This window comes from Sus scrofa, chromosome 15 (genome assembly GCF_054392235.1).
Source record: "Sus scrofa isolate SSC_HxYL_T2T_F1_AM1 chromosome 15, Sscrofa_HxYL_maternal_Yorkshire_Landrace_v2.0, whole genome shotgun sequence".
NCBI classification, from domain to species: Eukaryota; Metazoa; Chordata; class Mammalia; order Artiodactyla; family Suidae; genus Sus; species Sus scrofa.
This window is the reverse complement of record NC_139397.1, coordinates 147,656,301-147,675,578: the sequence shown is the minus strand read 5'-3', so window position 1 is coordinate 147,675,578 and position 19,278 is coordinate 147,656,301. Positions and strand designations below refer to the sequence as shown.

The 19,278-nt window shown below is 62.3% G+C and overlaps 2 protein-coding genes across 3 annotated transcripts in view; one reads left to right on the top strand and one right to left on the bottom strand.

Moving 5' to 3' along the window:
* NGEF (neuronal guanine nucleotide exchange factor) overlaps positions 1–10,120 on the top strand; it is a 126,692-nt gene extending 116,572 nt beyond the window's left edge. For both annotated transcript variants that reach the window (XM_021074904.2, XM_021074905.2), the window contains 7 exons: positions 1,343–1,417; positions 4,392–4,481; positions 5,471–5,634; positions 6,021–6,176; positions 6,941–7,020; positions 7,804–7,908; positions 9,182–10,120. In XM_021074904.2, the coding sequence (XP_020930563.2) occupies positions 1,343–1,417; positions 4,392–4,481; positions 5,471–5,634; positions 6,021–6,176; positions 6,941–7,020; positions 7,804–7,908; positions 9,182–9,372 (861 nt within the window). In that variant the 3' untranslated portion in view covers positions 9,373–10,120. The remainder of the gene's footprint in view (positions 1–1,342; positions 1,418–4,391; positions 4,482–5,470; positions 5,635–6,020; positions 6,177–6,940; positions 7,021–7,803; positions 7,909–9,181) is intronic.
* A 2,461-nt stretch (positions 10,121–12,581) lies between these two features.
* Positions 12,582–19,278, bottom strand: SNORC (secondary ossification center associated regulator of chondrocyte maturation). The gene is made up of 3 exons (NM_001185185.1): positions 19,128–19,278; positions 12,901–13,083; positions 12,582–12,760 (listed from the first exon to the last, which is right to left on the bottom strand). Exons 1-3 carry the CDS (start codon positions 19,198–19,200, stop codon positions 12,651–12,653), a joined length of 366 nt encoding a protein of 121 aa, NP_001172114.1. The 5' UTR covers positions 19,201–19,278; the 3' UTR covers positions 12,582–12,650.

The following is a 19,278-nucleotide window of genomic DNA, read 5'->3' as shown; positions in this document are numbered from 1 at the left end:
GGGGGGGTGGGGTTTGCAAGTAGACTCGACAGTCACTGCGTAAGGGGGGAGGGACTCACCAGAGAGGAAGCCAGCGGCGGGGGGTGGGGGGTGGGGGGTGCAGGTGCACCAGGCTGAGAAAGCCTCACTCCCCCCCCGCCGAGGCCGTGATCAGCACCTGGTCAGATGGAGGTTTTGTTTTATTTTATTTTCCTTTTGTTTTTAGGGCCGCACCTGCGGCACATGGAAGTTCCCATATCGGAGCTACAGCCGCTGGCCTCCACCACAGCCACAGCAACGCAGGATCCGAGATGTGTCTGCGACCAATGCCACAGCTCACGGCAACGCCAGATCCTTAACCTGCTGATGGAGGCCGGGGATCAAGCCCGCATCCTCATGGATACTAGTCAGATTGGTTTCCGCTGCACCAGAGCGGGAACTCTGGGGGTTTTATCCCATGAGAAAAGCTGAAGCCTGAACCACACTGTATGCCGGGAGATGGATTTGGGAGCTGGGGCTGGTTAGTGGCAGGGTTGGGGGTCTCTGTCTCGGCTGCCGGGCAGAGGCGGCACCAGTGACCACACAGAGGTGGGGACGTGCAGCTGAGGGACATCCAGAGGAGGGGGCCCGGGTCTGGCCTGGAGCTCGGGCGAGCGAGGAGGACTGTCCATCACCCCGATGTCCAGGAGGCGGGCGTGGTCCCCGGGGGAACGGGTGGCCGGAGATCTTTGTGCCCCAGCCGTCACACGGGGCAGCTGGGGTGGGGGTGGCCTGTGCTCAGATGCCCCAAAAACCCCCGTATGGAATGAGAACAGGTCCATAAAAATACGGGCAGGGGAAGGACTGTGAGCAGAAACCACATAAAGTACGGAGGGCAAAGCAAAAATTGTGATTGACAGGGAAAATTCAAGAAACTCTTAACAGCTGGGAAAAAAGACCTTTTCATCAGTAAGACCAGCGATAACAAGGCCTGGGGTCATCACTACTTGGCTTCAAACCACAGTCCCACTGGTGCTGCTACAACTATTGAGCTCCCCTCCGGGCCAGGCTGGCCCTGGGCGACCTTCCCCCACTGCTGGCCCCCCTCCCCCTCATTTGGTCCTAAGGAGATTGGGGTTCCGGTTTGGCCTTCGAGGGGAGTCCTTATGGGAAACTTCGACCCATGGTTATCATCTTAGAGCCAATGCTCGGCTCTCAGGCAGTGGAAGGTTCTCCCGCCCTCTGTCTGTACCTGGCGGGGCTCTTTGTACGCAGAAGGTGCAGCCACACGAGGCTGTTTGGACCCGTGCAGCAGGGAGGCCGCCAGGGCAGCGGGGGCGGAGAGGGGAGGAGGAAACTGAAGGCGGACTTTCCCTGTGCTCAGAACATCCTGAAGAGGGTGGAAGAAAGTTCTGAACGGGAAGCCACTGCCTTGGATGCCCACAAGGAACTGGAGCTGGTGAGTTCTGCACCGCCCCACCCCACCCGGTAAACTTCCCCCCCCCCCAGCCCCCCGTCCCGGCCTGCTCCCTCCTGCGTTGTCCGTATGTCTTTGGAAGATGCAGCTTCACTTTAATGTTTGCTTTGGCTCCAGAAAAGTCATGGGGTCTAAAGACTACGCCAGGCGGGGCCGGCCCAAAGCAGCTCTTCTTCCTTCTCACCCCAGGCCGCAGAGGGGGCTCTTTTCCCACTCACTTGTTCATCGACCCCTCCCGCCAGCCCCTACTCTGCTGCCACCCCCAGGCCTGGGCTCTCAGAGGCCCCACGCTTGTCCTTGCCTGGTTCCAGTGTCAGAAGCCAACCCTGTTCCTTCCGGCGACATGCTCGTTCTGGCCTCCTGGTGGGGCGCTCTGCCCCGTGCCCCTGGCTCCACGCCTATCCCTGGGTCTCCTGAGCCTGTGAGAGGACTCGCTGGCCCCCCCAAGCCCTAGGCTTTCCTGCCCAGGAGGAGAGGCCGTCTCTGTGCCAGATTCGCGGAGAGCAGGGTTGCCCTGGAAGTGCCGGCAGAGCGGGCTTGTGCGGGAGACAGTGTTGGTGTCTGTTCTCATGCGTTTGTCTTCAAGCCTGGCTCCTGCGTTTGGCTCTGGGCATCCGCCGGGCTGCAAGCCCACTCTTTTTTGCTTTTTTTTTTTTTTTTCCTTTTTCTTTTTAGGGCCTCACCCGCAGTACACGGAATCTCCCAGGCTAGGGGTCACACGGGAGCTGCAACCACAGCAATGCAGGATCCAAGCCATATCTGTGACCTGCGCTGCAGCTTGTGGCAGTGCTGGATCCTTTATCTATGGATCAAAGCCAGGTTTCAAACCTGCCTCCTCATAGAGAATAGTTGGTTCTTACCCCGCCGAGCTACAACAGGAACTCCTGTGAGCCCCCTCTCGGCAGCCAAGTGGTGCTGGTGGCCCTGTAATGGACACGAGCCTGGTGTTGGGAAGTCCTGTCCATTTACTGCACCAGCGGGAGCAGCGCAGTAACAGGACTAGGCTCCGTGGGCATCTGACGGTGGTCCTAAGCCATGCCGAGCCACCAGGACTTCCTCATTTAATGCAGTTGCTTCCCCCCGGCCTCTCCTCATGTTGCTCACTCAGGCCAGCTGGCCACCAAAATCCTGGTGATTAAACCCTCTGAATCCAGAAAAGAGCACTCGGCTCCCAGCCGTTGAGAAAAGGCTGGAGCCACGAGCATCTCCCGGGGCCCTCCGCTCACCCCTGGAGCCCGCACCCCTCGTCGGATGGGAGCTCACTGCAGCTGCCGCTGGGCAGCGGGCCATGTTGGGCCCCAAGGGGCCTCGGGGTCCCGCCAAGTGTTCTCTGTTTTCAAGTTATTTTGTGCTTTTCTCTCCCTTTCATTTCCTTGTAATGAAAAGTATATTCTTGTTTCTTTTTTTTTTTTTTTTTTTTTTCTTTTTAGGGCCGCACCCTCAGCACATGGAGGTTCCCAGGCTACGGGTCAAATTGAAGCTGTAGCCGCCGGCCTACACCACAGCCACAGCAACACCAGATCCAAGCCGCGTCTGTGACCTACGCTATAGTTCACGGCAACGCCAGATCCTTTACTCACTGAGCGAGGCCAGGGATCAAACCTGCAACCTCATGGTTCCTAGTCGGATTCGTTTTCGCTGAGCCACGACGGGAACTCCTTTTTTGGGGGGTGGGGGGCACAGCCACGGCACATGGAGCTTCCCAGGCTAGGGGTCAAATTGGAGCTGTAGCCTCCGGCCTACACCACAGCCACAGCAATGCAGGATCTGAACCGCATACTCTTGTTTCTCATGATTTACTTCTGAAAAATAAACGTGGGATTCTTTTCCCCTAATTTATAAAAATGTGGGTAAACACAAAAAAATTCACAGACTGTTCATAAGCAAATAAAGATGACCAGTTACCCCACCCCCCACTTAACACACAGACACCTGCACGCATGACTATATCCCTAGCAAAAAGGGCTTGCGGTGATAAGCTGACTGCTCTCCACTTTAGTGCACGTAAAATTATTGCACTTTTCATGATTTCAGAGCACAGGCTTATGTGGATTTTTTTTTTTTTTTGTCTTTTTGCCTTTTCTAGGGCTGCTCCCATGGCATATGGAGGTTCCCAGGCTAGGGGTCCAATCGGAGCCGTAGCCACTGGCCTACACCAGAGCCACAGCAACGCGGGATCCAAGCCACGTCTGCCACCTACACCACAGCTCATGGCAACGCCAGATCCTTAACCCACTGAGCAAGGCCAGGGATCGAACCCGCAACCTCAGGGTTCCTAGTTGGAGTCGTTAACCACTGCGCCACGACGGGAACTCCCAGGGTTACATGGATCTATGAGCATGAATCAGTCCCAGCTGCGGACAGCTACACTGAGGACTGTTCACCTCCTTTGAACACCGCAGGGAGCATCCTCGGACCCACGTCCTAAGTGCTGAGTGCCTGCTGCGTGCCAGCCCTGTGCTGGGCGCTCCTGTGCAGATACTGTCTCTTCGCAACACGTCCCCAGACGTGCCAGAAAATGCAGTTTCATTTGGCTCCTTGGTACCTGAGTAGCCTCCCAGGAAAGTGGTACCTGAGTATCCTGTGCCCCCCACAGTCTGTGACAGGGCCCGATTCCCAGACCTCAGCCACTTCCCGGTCTGACGGATGAGAAGAGACATCTCATTGTTGAGATTTTCTCTTAGGTGATGCGAGGGGTCGGCCCCACCTGCCGTGTTCTCGGGAATTTAGGTCCCGGCAAAGACCAGGCCCTAACTTTCTCCCCTGCAGCAGAGAACCGTAACTCACCGCCTGACAAGCTCTCCCTCTTGCCTTTATTCCAGAAGGTGCTGGATAAAGGAGCTGCAGCCCAGCTGAGACTGGCCAGCCAGTCTTGGCTGTGGCCCGAGTGGGCTGCAGGGAGGGGCTGGAGACGGCTGGCTGCGGGTGGCCTGATGGGTCCTCCTTCTTGTCCCAGGTGGTAAAAGCCTGCAACGAGGGCGTCAGGAAAATGAGCCGCACGGAGCAGATGATCAGCATTCAGAAGAAGATGGAGTTTAAGATCAAGGTGAGCCCGAGCCCACTCACCTGTCCCCATCCCAGCCCCGCCGGCCTGGAGCATCTGGCACTGGCCAGGCTCCCTGTGGCCAGTCATCCTTGGGCTCAGCACAGTGTCCCCTCCACTGAGGCCTTCCCAGACCCCCTAGCTAAAGGTCCCCGCCTGCCCCCCGTGGCCAGGCCGTCACGATAGCCTAGACTGTCTTCTGCAAGATGGGGTGGGGACCTGGGAGCTGCCTGCTCTCGATAACTGCCTGTGGGACCTTGTACAGTCAGCTCTCATGAAGAACGTGACATGGGACGTTCTTAAATCTGGGCGATTGGAACATCTGATGGCCGTCGCGCCAACTCTGCATAAAGCTTCAGGAGTTAGTGACCCTCGTGGCTCCACAGCTTGGGTTTCTGGTGATGTGGACACACGAGCGCATGGTGCTCACAGGGGGGCCCTGAGGTCACGCTGGGCTTGGCAGCTGAGCCCCAGGTAAGGATGCAGACCCCCTGTCCCCCGCACGGCTCCGCCTGCAGCCTGAGTGCTGGGGCATCAGGTTCTCTCCTCCGCCCTGTGAACGTGGCTCTTCCTCTGATTCCGCATCACATAGGCCGAGCCTGGTAGGGGGGCGACAACACACAGAGAGGCCCATGTGTGAGTGCAGGCACACACAGGACACAGGGACATGCTTAGACACAAGCACATATATAGAGGCACACACAGAGACATAGACGGCCGGCACATACATGCCTGCACACACAGGCACGCGTGTGCACATACACGCAGGCACATGTGTACACAGGCACGCGTGTGTGTGCACACACACCTACACACGACCTGCCCCCCTTTGCCCAGCACCCTCCATTCCTCCCACCAGTGCCCCGCGTGTCCTGGGCCCGTGGGCCCTCACGCTCGGTTACTCTCGGTTATCACTCAGGGCACCGCGGGCCCAGGGGAGGGGGCGCGGGGGCCCAGCCGGTCTGACGACACCTCCCCCACCCCACCCCCAGTCGGTGCCCATCATCTCCCACTCGCGCTGGCTGCTGAAGCAGGGCGAGCTGCAGCAGATGTCGGGCCCCAAGACATCCCGGACCCTGCGGACCAAGAAACTCTTCCGGGAAATTTACCTCTTCCTCTTCAACGACCTGCTGGTGATCTGCCGGCAGATTCCCGGGTGAGCGGCAGGCAGGAGGGCTCGCGGAGCTCCTCGGCGGCGGGATCCCGGTAGCAGAATGCAGCTCAGGCCCCGGGTCGAGCTTAAAGGCCTTGGGCCTTGGCCAAGTTTATTTAACACCCGCCCCCCCGCCCCGAGCTTTAGCTTCTCCCCAGTCTCTAAGGAGGCAGGGGGAGCAGCCCACGCCTGCCCCACCGGGCCTGCTCAGCAGCGGGGCCGCTGCGCTGTCCTGGGTGCTGCCCCGCGTCCGCGTCCCTGGGGGGAGAGGGGCTGGGGGCGGGGCCTTCCGCCAGGAGGGGAGGAGGGGCGGCAGCGGGTGAGGGGTTTCCGGAGGGTCCCAGCCTCCTGGGGACTGACGTGCCCGTCCTGCCACCTTTGGTCCCCAGAGACAAGTACCAGGTGTTTGACTCGGCCCCACGGGGCCTGCTGCGGGTGGAGGAGCTGGAGGACCAGGGCCAGACGCTGGCCAACGTCTTCATCCTGCGGCTGCTGGAGAACGCGGATGACCGGGAGGCCACCTACATGCTGAAGGCGACCTCTCAGTGAGTGCCCGGTGCAGCGGCCCTGCCGGGACGCCTGAGCTCCTCTGAGTCACCTGCCCAGGTGGCGGGAGGCTCCAGGCTCATCACGCTGGCCACCCAGTCCTTCCTCCCCAGGCCGTGCAGGGAGGGCTTCTGTGCAGCGTTAGTGTCCGTGTGCAGGCTGTTAGCACATGGCCAGGAGAGTGTGTGTGTGTGTGTGTGTGTGTGTGTGTTCGTGTTTCCTCTGGGCCTCTGACTCTGGGTGGGCCCCTCGGTTCCGATGAGCTGTTGTAGAGCCTTTGCACCAGGCCAACCAGTGACCCACCTTCACTCGGTGGCCACGGGCCCACCTGTCCCCTCTGAGCAGCTGGGCCACCCTCCCTGCAGCCCCAGGGCTCTGAGAGGGACCAGGCGAGGGGCTCTGTGAGCCCGACCCCCACCCCGGAGCTCCCAGCTCTCGCCTGCTGTTCCCACTGCCTGGGGTGGGGACCGCGCAAGCCTCTCCTGATTCCATGACTGCGGCCCCATGCTGATTGCCGAGGGCTCTCCTCTGGGGTAACTTTGGGGTGTCATGGGCTCACCCTCACCCACTGACTTTAAAGATCCACGAGGGCGGTTCTATAGGGCTCCACCCACACCCCACCGCTGGCTTCCTGGCCCCTCGGGGCGGCCCTGAGTGAGGCTCGGGACTGACGGCCACCCTGCTGGATGCCTGGAGCCACAGTTCCCCTGGTGTGGGGGTCGCTGCCCTGCGGTTGGGGCATTTGTCCTCTTCCCTGTCCCAGGAGCGAGATGAAGCGCTGGATGACCTCACTGGCCCCCAACCGAAGAACCAAGTTTGTCTCTTTCACATCCCGGCTGCTGGGTACGTGGCCCATTGGAACCGTGGCGCCTGCTGGCCATGGCAGGTGGGGGTGGGGGGCCTGGCGGAGGCTCTGCCGGTCCAGGGCCGCTGCGTCAGCCTTGGGGCCCCTGCTCTCCCTCTACCAGGCCTGCGAGGTCTCGGGGAAGCCTGCTTCAACTGCCCTTCACGCCCAGTGCCAGCTTAGTGCCCCATGGAGGACATGACATGTCTGAGCTTTGCAAACGATTTGCTGGTTAATGAGGAAATGAAAGCCACTGGGTCTTGAGAGACAGGTGCTGCAAGGAAACCAAAGGGGATTTGGGCCCAGAAGGCAAACGCCAGTGTTTTCTGGAGTGGCCAACTGTCCAAAAACCTTACAAAATACAAAAGGGCACAAGTCCAGCCTCCTCGTAGAGAAGCTGCCATCCTGAGCATGCTCACTGAGTCCTGTGTGAGAGGCCCCAGCCCCTGGGGCCCCAAAACTACTCCCGGGGCCCAGCCCAAGGTCAAGAAGCTCCTTCTGACATCTCAGCAAGAGCCCCTCACAGCCTGTCCACCCCTGTATCCGCTTGTTTGTTCAGAACCCCTGGCAGTTTTAACCACATTTTCTTTGGGTCCACACCCACTCTCCCTCCCTCCCGTGAGCCCCTTTTCAGTTGCTGGTGGGGGGGTTGTGTTGTCTCTTAGGCAGCGCGTCCCTGCAAACTGCGGGGGGTGGGGCGGGGGATCCAGGTTTTGCCTGTGTACCAACAGGGCGGGCGGCATGGTGACAAGGACGTGCCACCTCCCTCTCTGCTCCCCCAGACTGCCCCCAGGTCCAGTGCGTGCACCCGTATGTGGCCCAGCAGCCAGACGAGCTGACCCTGGAGCTGGCCGACATCCTGAACATTCTGGACAAGACGGAGGATGGTGAGGCCCCGGGGCTGGTGCCTCTGCCACTTGTGGCTCCCCGCCCCCACCTCCCAGGCTCTGCCCCACGCGGAGAAGCAGACATCAGAGCTGGCTGATGGGCAAGCAGAGCCCGAGGCCCTGCTGTCTCTGCTCCCTTAGACCATCTGCCCGTCCTGGCTTCCTCTGGCCTTTCTTCGAAGGGAGAAGGTATTTCTCCCAGCGCCTCTGCGCTCCTTCCCCAGAGCTGCGAGGTCTGCCTTCCCCACTAAGCCTCAGGCCCAGCCGAGCGCCTCGCTCCAGGTCCCTCCCCCTCATCCGGCGCTGGCATCAGCCCACCCCATCACGGTGGGAAGGGCGATGGCCAGGAACCCCCTGACGTGTATTTGCCACAAGCTTCCAGGTGAGCCTCTGAGCACCAGGCTTGGAGCTCCACGTGGGCCGAGAAGCCACCCCCCGGGGCTCCTGCCCACTCCTGCCGTGGGCCAGTGCCGGAGTCTCGCTCCCCTCCCCTGAAAAACTCATCCCTGATTTCTCCGTCAATGATCCCTAATCTAAATCCCCAAGAGGACACAAAGCATCTCCCCTCCCGCCAGGTGCTCCTCTGTTTCAGGGTCCTGGCTGGTCAGGTTGGTGACCTGAAGGGAAGGCCATGTCCACCATTGCCCAGTCCTAGGGGCTCACCCTGCACGGGAAGAGCCGTCCTACCCCACAGAATATAAACAGGCTGACCACCCCCCTCCCACGTGGCCTGCAGAAGGCACGCCCCTGGCCCTCAAACCCCAGGTCTTAGCCCTGCCCCAGGACCCACGCAGAGACACCGTGACATGGGGGTGGGGGCGAGGTCTAGAGAGCCAGGGCACCTGGCCAGCTCATGACGACCACCCTTGGCTGACCACCCAGTTCTCAGGGGGCTGAGGCTCAGGAAGGAGCTGCCCAGGTTCCCAGCTAGATAACCAAGGGGTCGGCTACCACCCCACCAGTCCCTCAGCTGCCTCTTGCTTTGGGGGGGTGGCCTGGCCTCACACGGGGCAGCCTAGGATTGTGAGGGTTTGGAAGTGGGTGCGAAGGTCCATGCATTTGGGACACGTGATGGCACAGAATGCAGCTGGTTCTGTGCACACAGCACCGCCCCAGCTTATGGCAGACAGACCCCGTTAGAGCATTTCCTGCAGGGGCCTTGCTGCACAGAGAACCTCGGGAAAGGCCGCTGGGCTCCCCGCACAGCCCAGGGACAGGCCTGGCCCGCACCCCTCGGAGAGCTTCTGACCCTCCCTGTCCCCTCCCTACGCAGGGTGGATCTTTGGCGAGCGTCTGCACGACCAGGAGAGAGGCTGGTTCCCCAGCAACATGGCTGAGGAGATCCTGAACCCCAAGATTCGGTCCCAGAACCTCAAGGAATGTTTCCGTGTCCACAAGATGGATGACCCCCAGCGCAGCCAGAACAAGGACCGCAGGAAGCTGGGCAGCCGAAATCGGCAATGACCCCTGGCCCCTGCGGGTGGGCAGGGGCAGGGCCTGGCAGGCAAACCCCAGCAGGCGGTGGGGGGGCCCTGGGGGAAGGCCGGGGTCGCCCGCCCCTCCTGCCACCACGTGGTGCGTGCTTGTGTCTTGGCCCCTTGCTCACAAACTGGAGGCGGGCGCCCGCGTCTCTTCCTCTGCTGCGTTTGTACATGAGAACGCGTATCTTCAGCAGTATTGCACCCCCTCCTCCTGTCTCTCCGAGGCGGTAGGCAGAGGGCTGGCACCCCCCAGGGCCTTTCTCAGGCACCGAAAGAGGCCCCAGACCCAGGGTGTCCCTGGCCGAGGGCAGGTGCGAAGGCTGGTCGTCACGACCCCCTGCACGTGTCCTCTGCGCTGGAAGCCATTCTTTCGAACCGGCCGGACGCACGGACGGGCCACCCTTGCCTGATGAGCTTGACGAGCGGCCCTTGGTCTCCGAGTCCAAGGACGGAGAGACCAGCGGCCTCCGTCCGCCCCCGCCCCAGCCCCCGCCAGCCTCTGGCTGCACGGCCAGGTCCTGCCTCATGGCAGGCCTCCCAGAGCCTGGCTGAGGGCCATGCCGCCTTGGGCTCCCCGACGGGCTGGACGTAACTTACATCTTCTGGCCCCTTCGGGAGCCCGGGTATCATAAAGGAATGACTTGGTCACTGCATCCCATATGGGTTATGGTTCTGAGAAAAGCAAATACCATTTTTGGCTGCATTAAAAGAAGCATCATGTATAAAATCAAGGCGAGGAAGTTCTACTCTTTATTTCCCGGGTGCACCCAGGAGCGCGGCCTTTCAGTCTGGGCAGGGCGACGTGCAAGAGTGTGTCCGGGGAGAGGGTTAGGGGGGCTTCTCCTGGAGGAGGACACAGCCAGGGCCGGGGCCTCAGGGTGGAAGTGGATTTGAACCTCTGCTTGTAGAAGGACCCCCGATAGAAGCAGCTGTTTGAGCGGATGGGGGTCACGTTTCTGCCGTGGAAGTGAGAAGGCGGGTTTGGAAGGCCGTAGTGGCACAGGGGTGTCAGTGAGTGGTGGTCTTACAGGGGATCTGAACACCAGGCATGGGATGGTGGCTCCCTCCCTGGCCAGTCCCTGGCCTGGGGCACTTGTTCCTGCCCTCAGAGGCAGTAGCCAGTTATGGAGAGGCAGCCGCTGGCCCTCAGAGCCGCCCCACCCCGGTTCAGCCCCGGAATACGGAGGGCCCTGGATCCACCCTGCCTGCGCAGACACGCTTTGATCAGATACCCAAAATTTAGACCAAGTGGGACACTATAGCATCTTCCCACGAGCCACAGCACAGCCCTTGGTGTTCTCGAGGCCTCAGGCCCTCTGAGAACTGGCTGAATCCGTGCAAGATGCATACACATGCAGCACGCTGGACCGACTGGGGAAGGACCTCCTGGTCCCGGTGGGGGACTGATTTTCTTGGGGCCCCTTGAAGTTTCTTGCTGCAGCCCCAGGGGGAGTACCTGCACCTGAGAGGGCATTTCTGAGCCCCACGCTGCTCTTGCCCAGATGTGGGGAGGTGGAGGCAGGGTGTGGGGGAGGGGGGATGTCGCTGGTCCTGGCCCTTACCCAGCTTTTCCTTTTGGAGCTGAGAAACAGCACATGGACTGGGTCAAGGAGGGCTTTGGCTGCTGGAGTTTAGGTGAACAAACGTAAGCACTTTCATGAAAACCAGTCCGTGTATAAGTTTTTTGTGAGCAGAAACTTTTAAGCCATGACGTGTTTTGGGGCGTGCTCATCTGGAAAACTGGGCTCAGCTAGAACAGGTGCAGTCAGGGGCTCAGGGAAACCCAGGAGGCCAAAATAGTTGCCAGAAATAATGTGAGAGGAGAAGGGGACCGGCCCCACCACCAACACTCACTCAAAAGGAACCTCCTGTGACCTGGGTGCTAAACCATCACTGAGTTTGTCCCCTCTAGGCCTCAGGGTCCCCACTCCAGTGGCCCTTGTGGGGGTGGGGACAGGATGCAGTTCTGGCTTCTCTCCTGCTGCACCCAGAGCAGGTAAGCCACTATTTAAAACCTCCCGCGCTGGGAATTTCCGTCCTGGCGCAGTGGTTAATGTGTCCAACTAGGAACCATGCAGTTGTGGGTTCGATCCCTGGCCTCGCTCAGTGGGTTAAGGATCCGGTGTTGCCGTGAGCTGTGGTGTAGGTTGCAGACTCAGAGCAGATCTGGTGTTGCTGTGGCTGTGGTGTAGTTTGCAGAGAAAGCTCAGATCTGGTGTTGCTGTGGCTGTGGTGTAGGCCGGCGGCCACAGCTCCGATTAGACCCCTAGCCTGGGAATCTCCATATGCCGCGGTTGCAGCCCTAAAAAAGACAAAAATAAAATAAAATCTCTCGCGCTAAATTATAAAAGTTAGGCTTCCTGGGAAGTATGGAAAACAGAGGGCATGGCCAAGGACATGCCAGGGCCAAGCTGGGGTGCGCTGCTGGGCGGTTCCTCCTCCCTCAGGGTTGACATGGGGAGAGTGGAGCTTGAAAAGCCTGTTTTCTTTCTCTAAACCAACAGCCATCCTGCGTCCTGCGTGGGGCTGCGCGCTTTGCCAGCGGCTCGGAGAAGCCCGTTTCACTTGGGGGCGATCCGAGCCTGGGGCGGGAGGTAGGTGGTCTGGGGCTGAGGGCTGGAAGCAGGGACAGGGGCCCACAGCACTTGCCTGCGGTAGAGGGCTCCCCAGGGGTCCTGAGGGTGTGGGTCTGGGACTCTGAGCCCGCAGAGAGCGCCCGGCTGCCGGAGTCGGAAGACGCTCCCGACCCCCAGAATCACCACCTGGCCTCCGCTGGGAGCCCAGATGATCGCTAGTCCCACGGACCCCGCCACCGCCAGATGCTGGGACCCCGCCACCGCCAGATGCTGGGCTGCAAGCCGGGGGCTGGCCTGTGCCTTTCCTGCCCTGTGCCTTTCCTGCCCTCGGGGCCTCCCTCTGGTCCGAGAGGAGGGGGCGGGGAGAGGGCAGTTCCGGGGACGAGCTGGGGGCTGCGGCGAGGGGACCCCCGGAAACCTGGCGAAAAGCCCGGGGCGCGCCGCACCCCCTCCGCCCCCGGCGCACGCTCACGGCACGCGCGCTCCTGCGGTGAGGGCCCCGGCGCACGTGCACCCGTGCACGCACACGTGTGCGCGTCGTCGCGCGTCTCGAGCCCCGAGCACGTGCCCGTCGCCAACCCGCTCGCCCACACACACTCACGCGCGGACACAGGGAGACACGGGGGCGCGCACCGGGGGTGCCGCCGAGTCGCGCCGCGGCGGGGGCGCGGCCCCTTTATTCGCTTCAGGAGGCGGAAAACTTTCTCAGCGCCACGACCACGAGCGCCAGCACCACGCAGGTGGCCAGCAGGGCGGCGATGACGATGGCCGCGATGGCGCCGGGCCCCAGCGAGCCTGCGGAGGACGGGGGGCCACGTCAGCCCCGAGCCCGGCCCCCCCACCCCTTCCTGTCTCCCACCCCCCCACCCCTTCCTGCCTCCCACCCCCCCCCACCCCCCCCCACCCCCGGGACCCCCGCGCCCCCGGGGCCGTACCGCCGCCCTGGTCCAGACGCTCCCGCGCCGTGCTGTCCTCGGGGCTGGGCGCGGCGGTGGGCGCCGGCGGAGCGGTGGCCGCGGGCTCCCGCGCAGGGCTGGTGCTCTCCGCCGGGCCTTCTCCCGACGGCAGTTCGGCAGGCTCGTTCCACAGGGTGGGCTCGGGCTCCTGCGGGCCTTCGGCTGCAAGGCCAAGGACAGGTGTGGGGCCCAGGAGGCAGGGACGGCGCCCCCGCTGTTAGCCGACCCGGCAGGGGCGCTGTGTGCGGGGCTCAGGGCGGTTCTTGCCCTCCGGTTTCGCGCGGGGGGGGCGGGGGGGGGAACGGAGGCCGAGGGGCCGGGTGTGGCCCCAGAGCCCCTACCGCGGCCAGGCGGACCCCCGCACCGCCTCCCCTCTGCGTCTGAGAGGACAGATTGATGGGGTGCTAAGGGATCCACAGGCCCTCTCGTGAAAAGCTGCGCGAACTTTGCGCTGGTGGCAGAACTTCAGGGCAGGGGGAGGGGGAACAGAGCAGCAGAGGCTGCCCCCTGCCCCCAAACTCCTGGGCTCTGTAGGCCTGGGGGAGGGACACGTCTCAGGGATCCTCCCCACACACCGGGCAGCCGCAGGTCAGCCTTCACCGTGGAGAAGGTGCCAGGAAGGTGAGGCAGCGCTCTCTCCGGGATCCAGGGCTCCTGCCCACCCCGAGCCCACGAGGGGCCGCTGCTGCAGGACGTGGAGAGGGGAAGCCCACCCCACACCCCAGGGGCAGCAAGCCTGCTTCTCCTTGGCCCCAACCTGGGCAGAGGGGAGCAGCCCGCCCCCCAGTGCCTGAGGCTCAAAATGCAAGGCGCCTCTGTGCCACACACCGCTGCCACCAGACAGGACAGGGCCACGGGTGTGTGTCGGTGATAGGGAAGCCCCAGGAACAGATAACCCCGCCCCCTTCCCCCCCTCCCAAGCTGGGGCTCCATCAGCACATCAGGCTCCGGGCAGCCTTTTCTGCAGGCGCCTTTCTCTGCTCGTGGGTTGGGGTTGGCAAGATTTAGGGTACCCAGGGGCCCCAGAGGACAAGAGGGACAGGCTGAGGCCTGTATGTTAATCCCAGCCCCATCCCCCGGCCTTGACCCCAGCCAGCCCTCACCAGCTTTGCTCCCCCCTTCAAGGATCTTGGCCCTGGGCCCATCAGCCTTCCCAGACAGGAAGTCCCAGACACCTAGTCTCCTTCACGACTAGGATAGCGAGCAGGCTCCAGGCCTCCCCACCCCAGCCCTGAATGGGGTCAGGGCCCTCCTAGGCCTGGTCTCTTTGGTGATCTGAGGATGCTCAGCCCCCAGGCTGTCCCTGGAGCCGGCTTAGTGGGCTTCCCAACACACCGTCTGGTGATGCCAGCTGCCCTGTGGCTGGGGGCTATTGTATCCCTGCTTCTGGGAAGACCAAGGCCACGGTTAAGCTTAGGCGAGTCCTGGCATTTAAGTGCTGCTGGGGGTTGAAGCTCCTGGACAGCACAGCACCAGGTTGTGCTTCCCAAGAAACTTCCAGGGAAGCTGTGATTCAGTTGGTACCGCCCTGGCCGGCCCACTGGCAGGTCCTTGGTGCAGCTTTCACCCTCCCCAGCTCCACCCCTGAGAGCTTCCCCGGGCACTAAAAGCCACGCCCACCCCCCTGCTTCCAGGCTCACCAGCTCCTGGAGAGGGGGGTGCTCTGGGGAGTCACAGAGGTACTTGAGGGGCTTCTGCCAACAGTGTCCATCTGGGGCACAACATAAGTAAACAGGCAAACCCCACTTCCAGGACGGTCTTTTTTGTTTTTTCTTAAGGGCCGCCTGTGTGGCATAGGGAAGTTCTCAAGCTACGGGTTGAATCCGAACTGCAGCTGCTGGCCTACGCCACAGCCACAGCCAGATCCGAGCCACCTCTGCCACCTACGCCACAGCTTATGGCAGCGCCAGACCCATAACCCACTGAGCGAGGCCAGGGATTGAACCCGCGTCCTCATGGGTACTAGTTGGGTTCGTTACTGCTGAGCCGCAACAGGAACTCCCAAGACAGTCTTAAAATAACTAGACTTTCCAAAGTGTCAAGATCATGAGGGACAAAGGCTGAGGAACTGTTCCAGATGAGAAACTAAGGCGTCGTGACAACAGAAGCAACAAGCTTTCTGGATGGAACGTGATGGGATCCATCAGTGAACTGTAAATAAGGCTGTGGTTTAGATCATTTGCCTGATCTGGGTAATTGACTCTGCTTAGGTAAGAGGACATCCTGGTTCTTAGGAGGCCTTTATGGGCCAAGAGGCAAGATATCTGCCACCTACTGTCCGGTAGTTCAGTGGTCAGATAAGTGAGTGGCTGGGGACAGGAAGCCAGAAGAGCAACGGTGACAAAATGTTGGCGAATGCAAGCGAAGAGTCTGCCAGAGGTCACTGGATTATTACTGTCACCTTTCTTAAACTTAAGATGTTTTCATGATAAAATTTTACAAGGTCTGCACCTCCCCAGACCCTGCCCTTGGCAGTCCCTCCCAGGCCTGGGATGGATCCAGTCCGGGACTCAGCTTGCAGGCAGGGACACTGTCACATTCGCGGGGCAGAAGGCCCCTGCACCCGCACCCCAGGGCCCAGGCTCCACTGCAGTGCTGGCATCTGGAGGCCGCCCTGGTCCAGTGCCAGCTTCAAAGACATCCCCGTGAGGAAGGGGGAAGGGACCTCCGTGCCCCCCGGTCGCCACCAGGGCGGGCTGGGGTCTGAGGCTTTGCAGCTGCCGTGGAAAACTCCAGGCCCTGGACATGCTTGTCTCAGGATCTGGGGGCTGGGCATAGAAAGGCCTGGGTCTGCCCAGCGCTTGGCAGCCCCGAGGTCTAGGGCCTGCCATCTGCCCGTCTCCCAGACAAAGTGCCAACCCCCTGGCTCCCACTTGTCACCATACACCCAAGGCAGAGTGGCAGGCAGGCACCTCCCTGTCCCCTCACCACCAGCCAAAGTTCCCCTCCAGCTGCCAGACATCTGGTCAGGGAGGCCACCAGGGAGAGCTACTGGGTACCAGGGTCAGCCAGCCTGGGTGGCAGGGGAGTCAGCCTCAAGCTCAGGAAGAAGAGTGACCAGCCCCCAGCCCCTGTCAGGCAGGGACTCACTCCCAGGCGGGAGCGGTCACCCTCTGCCCTTTGCCAGAGCCTAGGAGCCACCTCTGGGGGAGAGCAGGCCCTCTGAGCAGGGCACTTGGGAGGCCCATCCAGGCCCTCTCCCTGGCTGCCCCCCGTGACCCAGCCTCACTCTGCTGCTCCCCACGGGAGCCTGGACCCTCCCTGCAGGCAGCCCAGGCCGCCTCGCCCCTGCTGTGCACACCCGCTCCTGCCCTGCTTCTGAGACCCAGCCAGTCTCTGAAGCTTAAGGGCCTGAACTCAGAGGCTCCCAAATCGGGGCGGGGGCGCTGGCTCCATCTCAGCCTCACCCTGGGGCCCCGCAACACTGATTTCACCCCCCCAACTCTACTTCCTAACCCGTAAAACGAGGCTCGGACGCGCCTCGTGCCACCCTCACAAGCTGGTGGCTCTGCTGTCAAGGCCGCCATCGGCCACTGCCTCTGGCCTGGGGCCTTTCTGGCCTGGACAGTGTGGCCAGACACAAACCAGGCCGCTCTGTGGGCTGTGCGCCTGCTGCCACTGACCATCCCAGGAGAGCCCCAAAGCCCAATCCAGGAGTCAAGGACCCATCTGCACCCAAGCAGCCAGGGCCCCAGGGGCCAGCCATCTCCCTGCGAGCCCAGGCAGGTGCCCCAGAACCACAGCCTCCAGCAAAGGAAGTGCAGCTGCCCGGGCGGGGGGCATGCGCTTTCGTATCCTCATCTCCATGCCTCTATTAATTTGCTCCAGTAAGAGGGGCAGACATATCTATTCCCCAAATCCAGCCTCCTGGGGGCCCTGAACAGGAGCCGTTGTCAGGGATTTGCCCATCTGGGGGGTGGGGAGAGATGCCAGGCAGAGGGGCTGGCGTGAGCCAAGGTGTGGAGGCTGGCAGCCCTGGGCAGGCCTGGAAGGCCAGCAGCCATGCTAAGTGAGGACACAGAGGGGCAGGACCGAGGACCCAGCGTGAGCGGCATCCTGCAACTCTGTGCTCTGCCCCAGGAAACCTGGACAAGCGGGGGTCTCGTGACCCCGCCGCGGGCCTGGGAGCCGTGGGCTCTCCCCCCACCCCCCCACCCCCTGCCTTTCGGTAAATAAGTTTGTTTAACGCTCATTCTGACCACTGGCCCCGAGGCCAGGCGCCTGAGCTCACAGACAGCCTTTGTGCAGCCATGAAGGGCCTTTTCATCCCTGCTCTGGCCTCCCGCCCGTGCAACCTGGTCTGCTCCCCCCACCCCAGTGGCTGCGGCCACGGGTGACCAGCAGGGAGGGCAGCAGGCCGGGCCTGGCCCTCAGCCACAGCGCCACTCCCTCCCTGCCCGCCTGCCCAGGACCCCAGCCCACGGAGCAGCAGGCAGGGGGCCTGCCGGGCTGGTACCCACCTGCTCTGAGCATCAGACATGGGCCAGGGCAGCCAGGAGCCTCCCAAACACCCTCCTTCCCAGAAGGAAGGGTGACAGCCAGCTAGGGCCCCGAGGACACATGAGGGAAGCAGAGAGGTGAGGCCAGGTGAGGTCCTGGGGACGCCAAGCACGAGGCTGTCCCCGAGCATTCCTGTGGCGGCAGATGAAGCCCACCCACCTGGGCTGTGGGTGCCGCTGGCCAGCAGCCTAGGCTGGAGAGCTGGCTGCCGGAGGACCAAGAAGCTGGACAAGAGCTGCCCACAGCCCTAGACCCTGGGCAGACGGGTGCTCTTTGCCCACCAGGCAGGAGAAGACTTTCACTGGGGTGGGTGGAGAGCAGGGGACCATGGAAGATGCCACCCTACTTTAGGTCATTTCCCCAGGTCCCTGGGTACCAACCACACCAGCCGCCTGGCTCACCCAGCTGGCACCTCTCCCACCAAAAGGGAGGCTGGGTGCTTTCCTAGCCCTGTGAGTTCTGTCCTGAAGCTCCCCTGCACCCAGCAGAGGGGCTGGGGGTGCTGGCACCCATTCTCCGAACGTGGCCCGAGGGCTGCCAAGTGCCCGGCGCATCCTGCAGGCTCGCGTGTGTGAACTTGGCAGACCTTCGGTCCCCTGTGAGGGAGGCAGAGGCACCGTGGTTGTCGCCATCATATAGGAGAGGCGAGGCACAGAGAGGCTGAGAGGCGGCTGGAGGGCCGAGCCAGGGACAAAGCGGGGCTGCAAGCTTCTTCCTGGAGCATCCGGGCTCCTCGCCACCCCCGTTTCTCCCGTGTCTGTGCCCGGGTGTGTGGCCGTGGGAATCCCACCAGCGTCATACGCCCAGCAGCTCTCCCCAGCCCCACACCCACACTGTGGTATCGTGGCCGCCCCCTCAGAGCCACGGACGGCCCCCCAAAACCCACGCTGCAGGGAGGGTCTCTGAGGTTCCCCACCTACACACGCCTCCCGCCCCAGGACTCCCCACAGGGCCCACCTCAGGGTCAACTGACACTGGTTTTTTCCAGAAGAAAGACCACCCGAGGCCCAGCTGTCTTTTCTCTCTCAGGCGTCACAGCCCACCTGCACCGGCCCCTCCCAGGGTCCAGAGCTGTGTCCACGCCTGTGACTGAGGCCCCAGGAGTTGCTGCCCACAGCCCGGTGGGACCATTCTCCGTGCCAGACCCCAGACCCCACCCATTCCAGCCTCGGTGCAGAGCCTGTGTCCAGTATCCCCATGGCTTTACAGAGGGGTCTCCGGCCTGTGCTCCCTCTGGAATTGGGTCTTCAGTACCTGGGTCTTCAGTCTCAAAGGACATTTCAGAGCAGCAGCAGGGAAGGGCCTGCAGGGCTTGCAAAGTGAATGGCGGGGCTTTGTGTCCTACGTCCGGGGGCCCGGGGACTCTGCCCCTCGGCTGCCTGCCTGGTGCCCCCTTCTGACTCAGATTTTAGGGTGCTAGGGGAATCCCACCTCCCCTGGGCAGCTAATGTCCCTGGCCCTGCTCCCCAGGTCACTGGCTCCCCAAGTGCTACTCCAGAGGTCACTGTCTCTGGGGCTAACGATTCTCTGAGGTCCGTGATGCAGCTGCCACCCGGCTGTCGCAGGAGAGCCCCGCACAGAATCCCCCCAAACGGCCACCCCACCTCCCACGAAGGCTCCTGTCCCGTGGGCCTTAGAGATTCTGGCCTCAGGTGGTTCTTGGCCTCGGGGGGCTGGTGGTGGCAGAGCGCAGGGAGCACCCTTACCTGTGAGCACCGCGGGGGCCAGGACCCCGGAGAGGAGCAGCAGCGCCACGCGCAGGGCCAGACGAAACGCCATCCTGGCCTGTGAGTGAGCGCGGCCAGCGAGCGGGCTGCACGAGGACTGTGCTGGCCGACTTCAGGGCAGAGGGAAGGA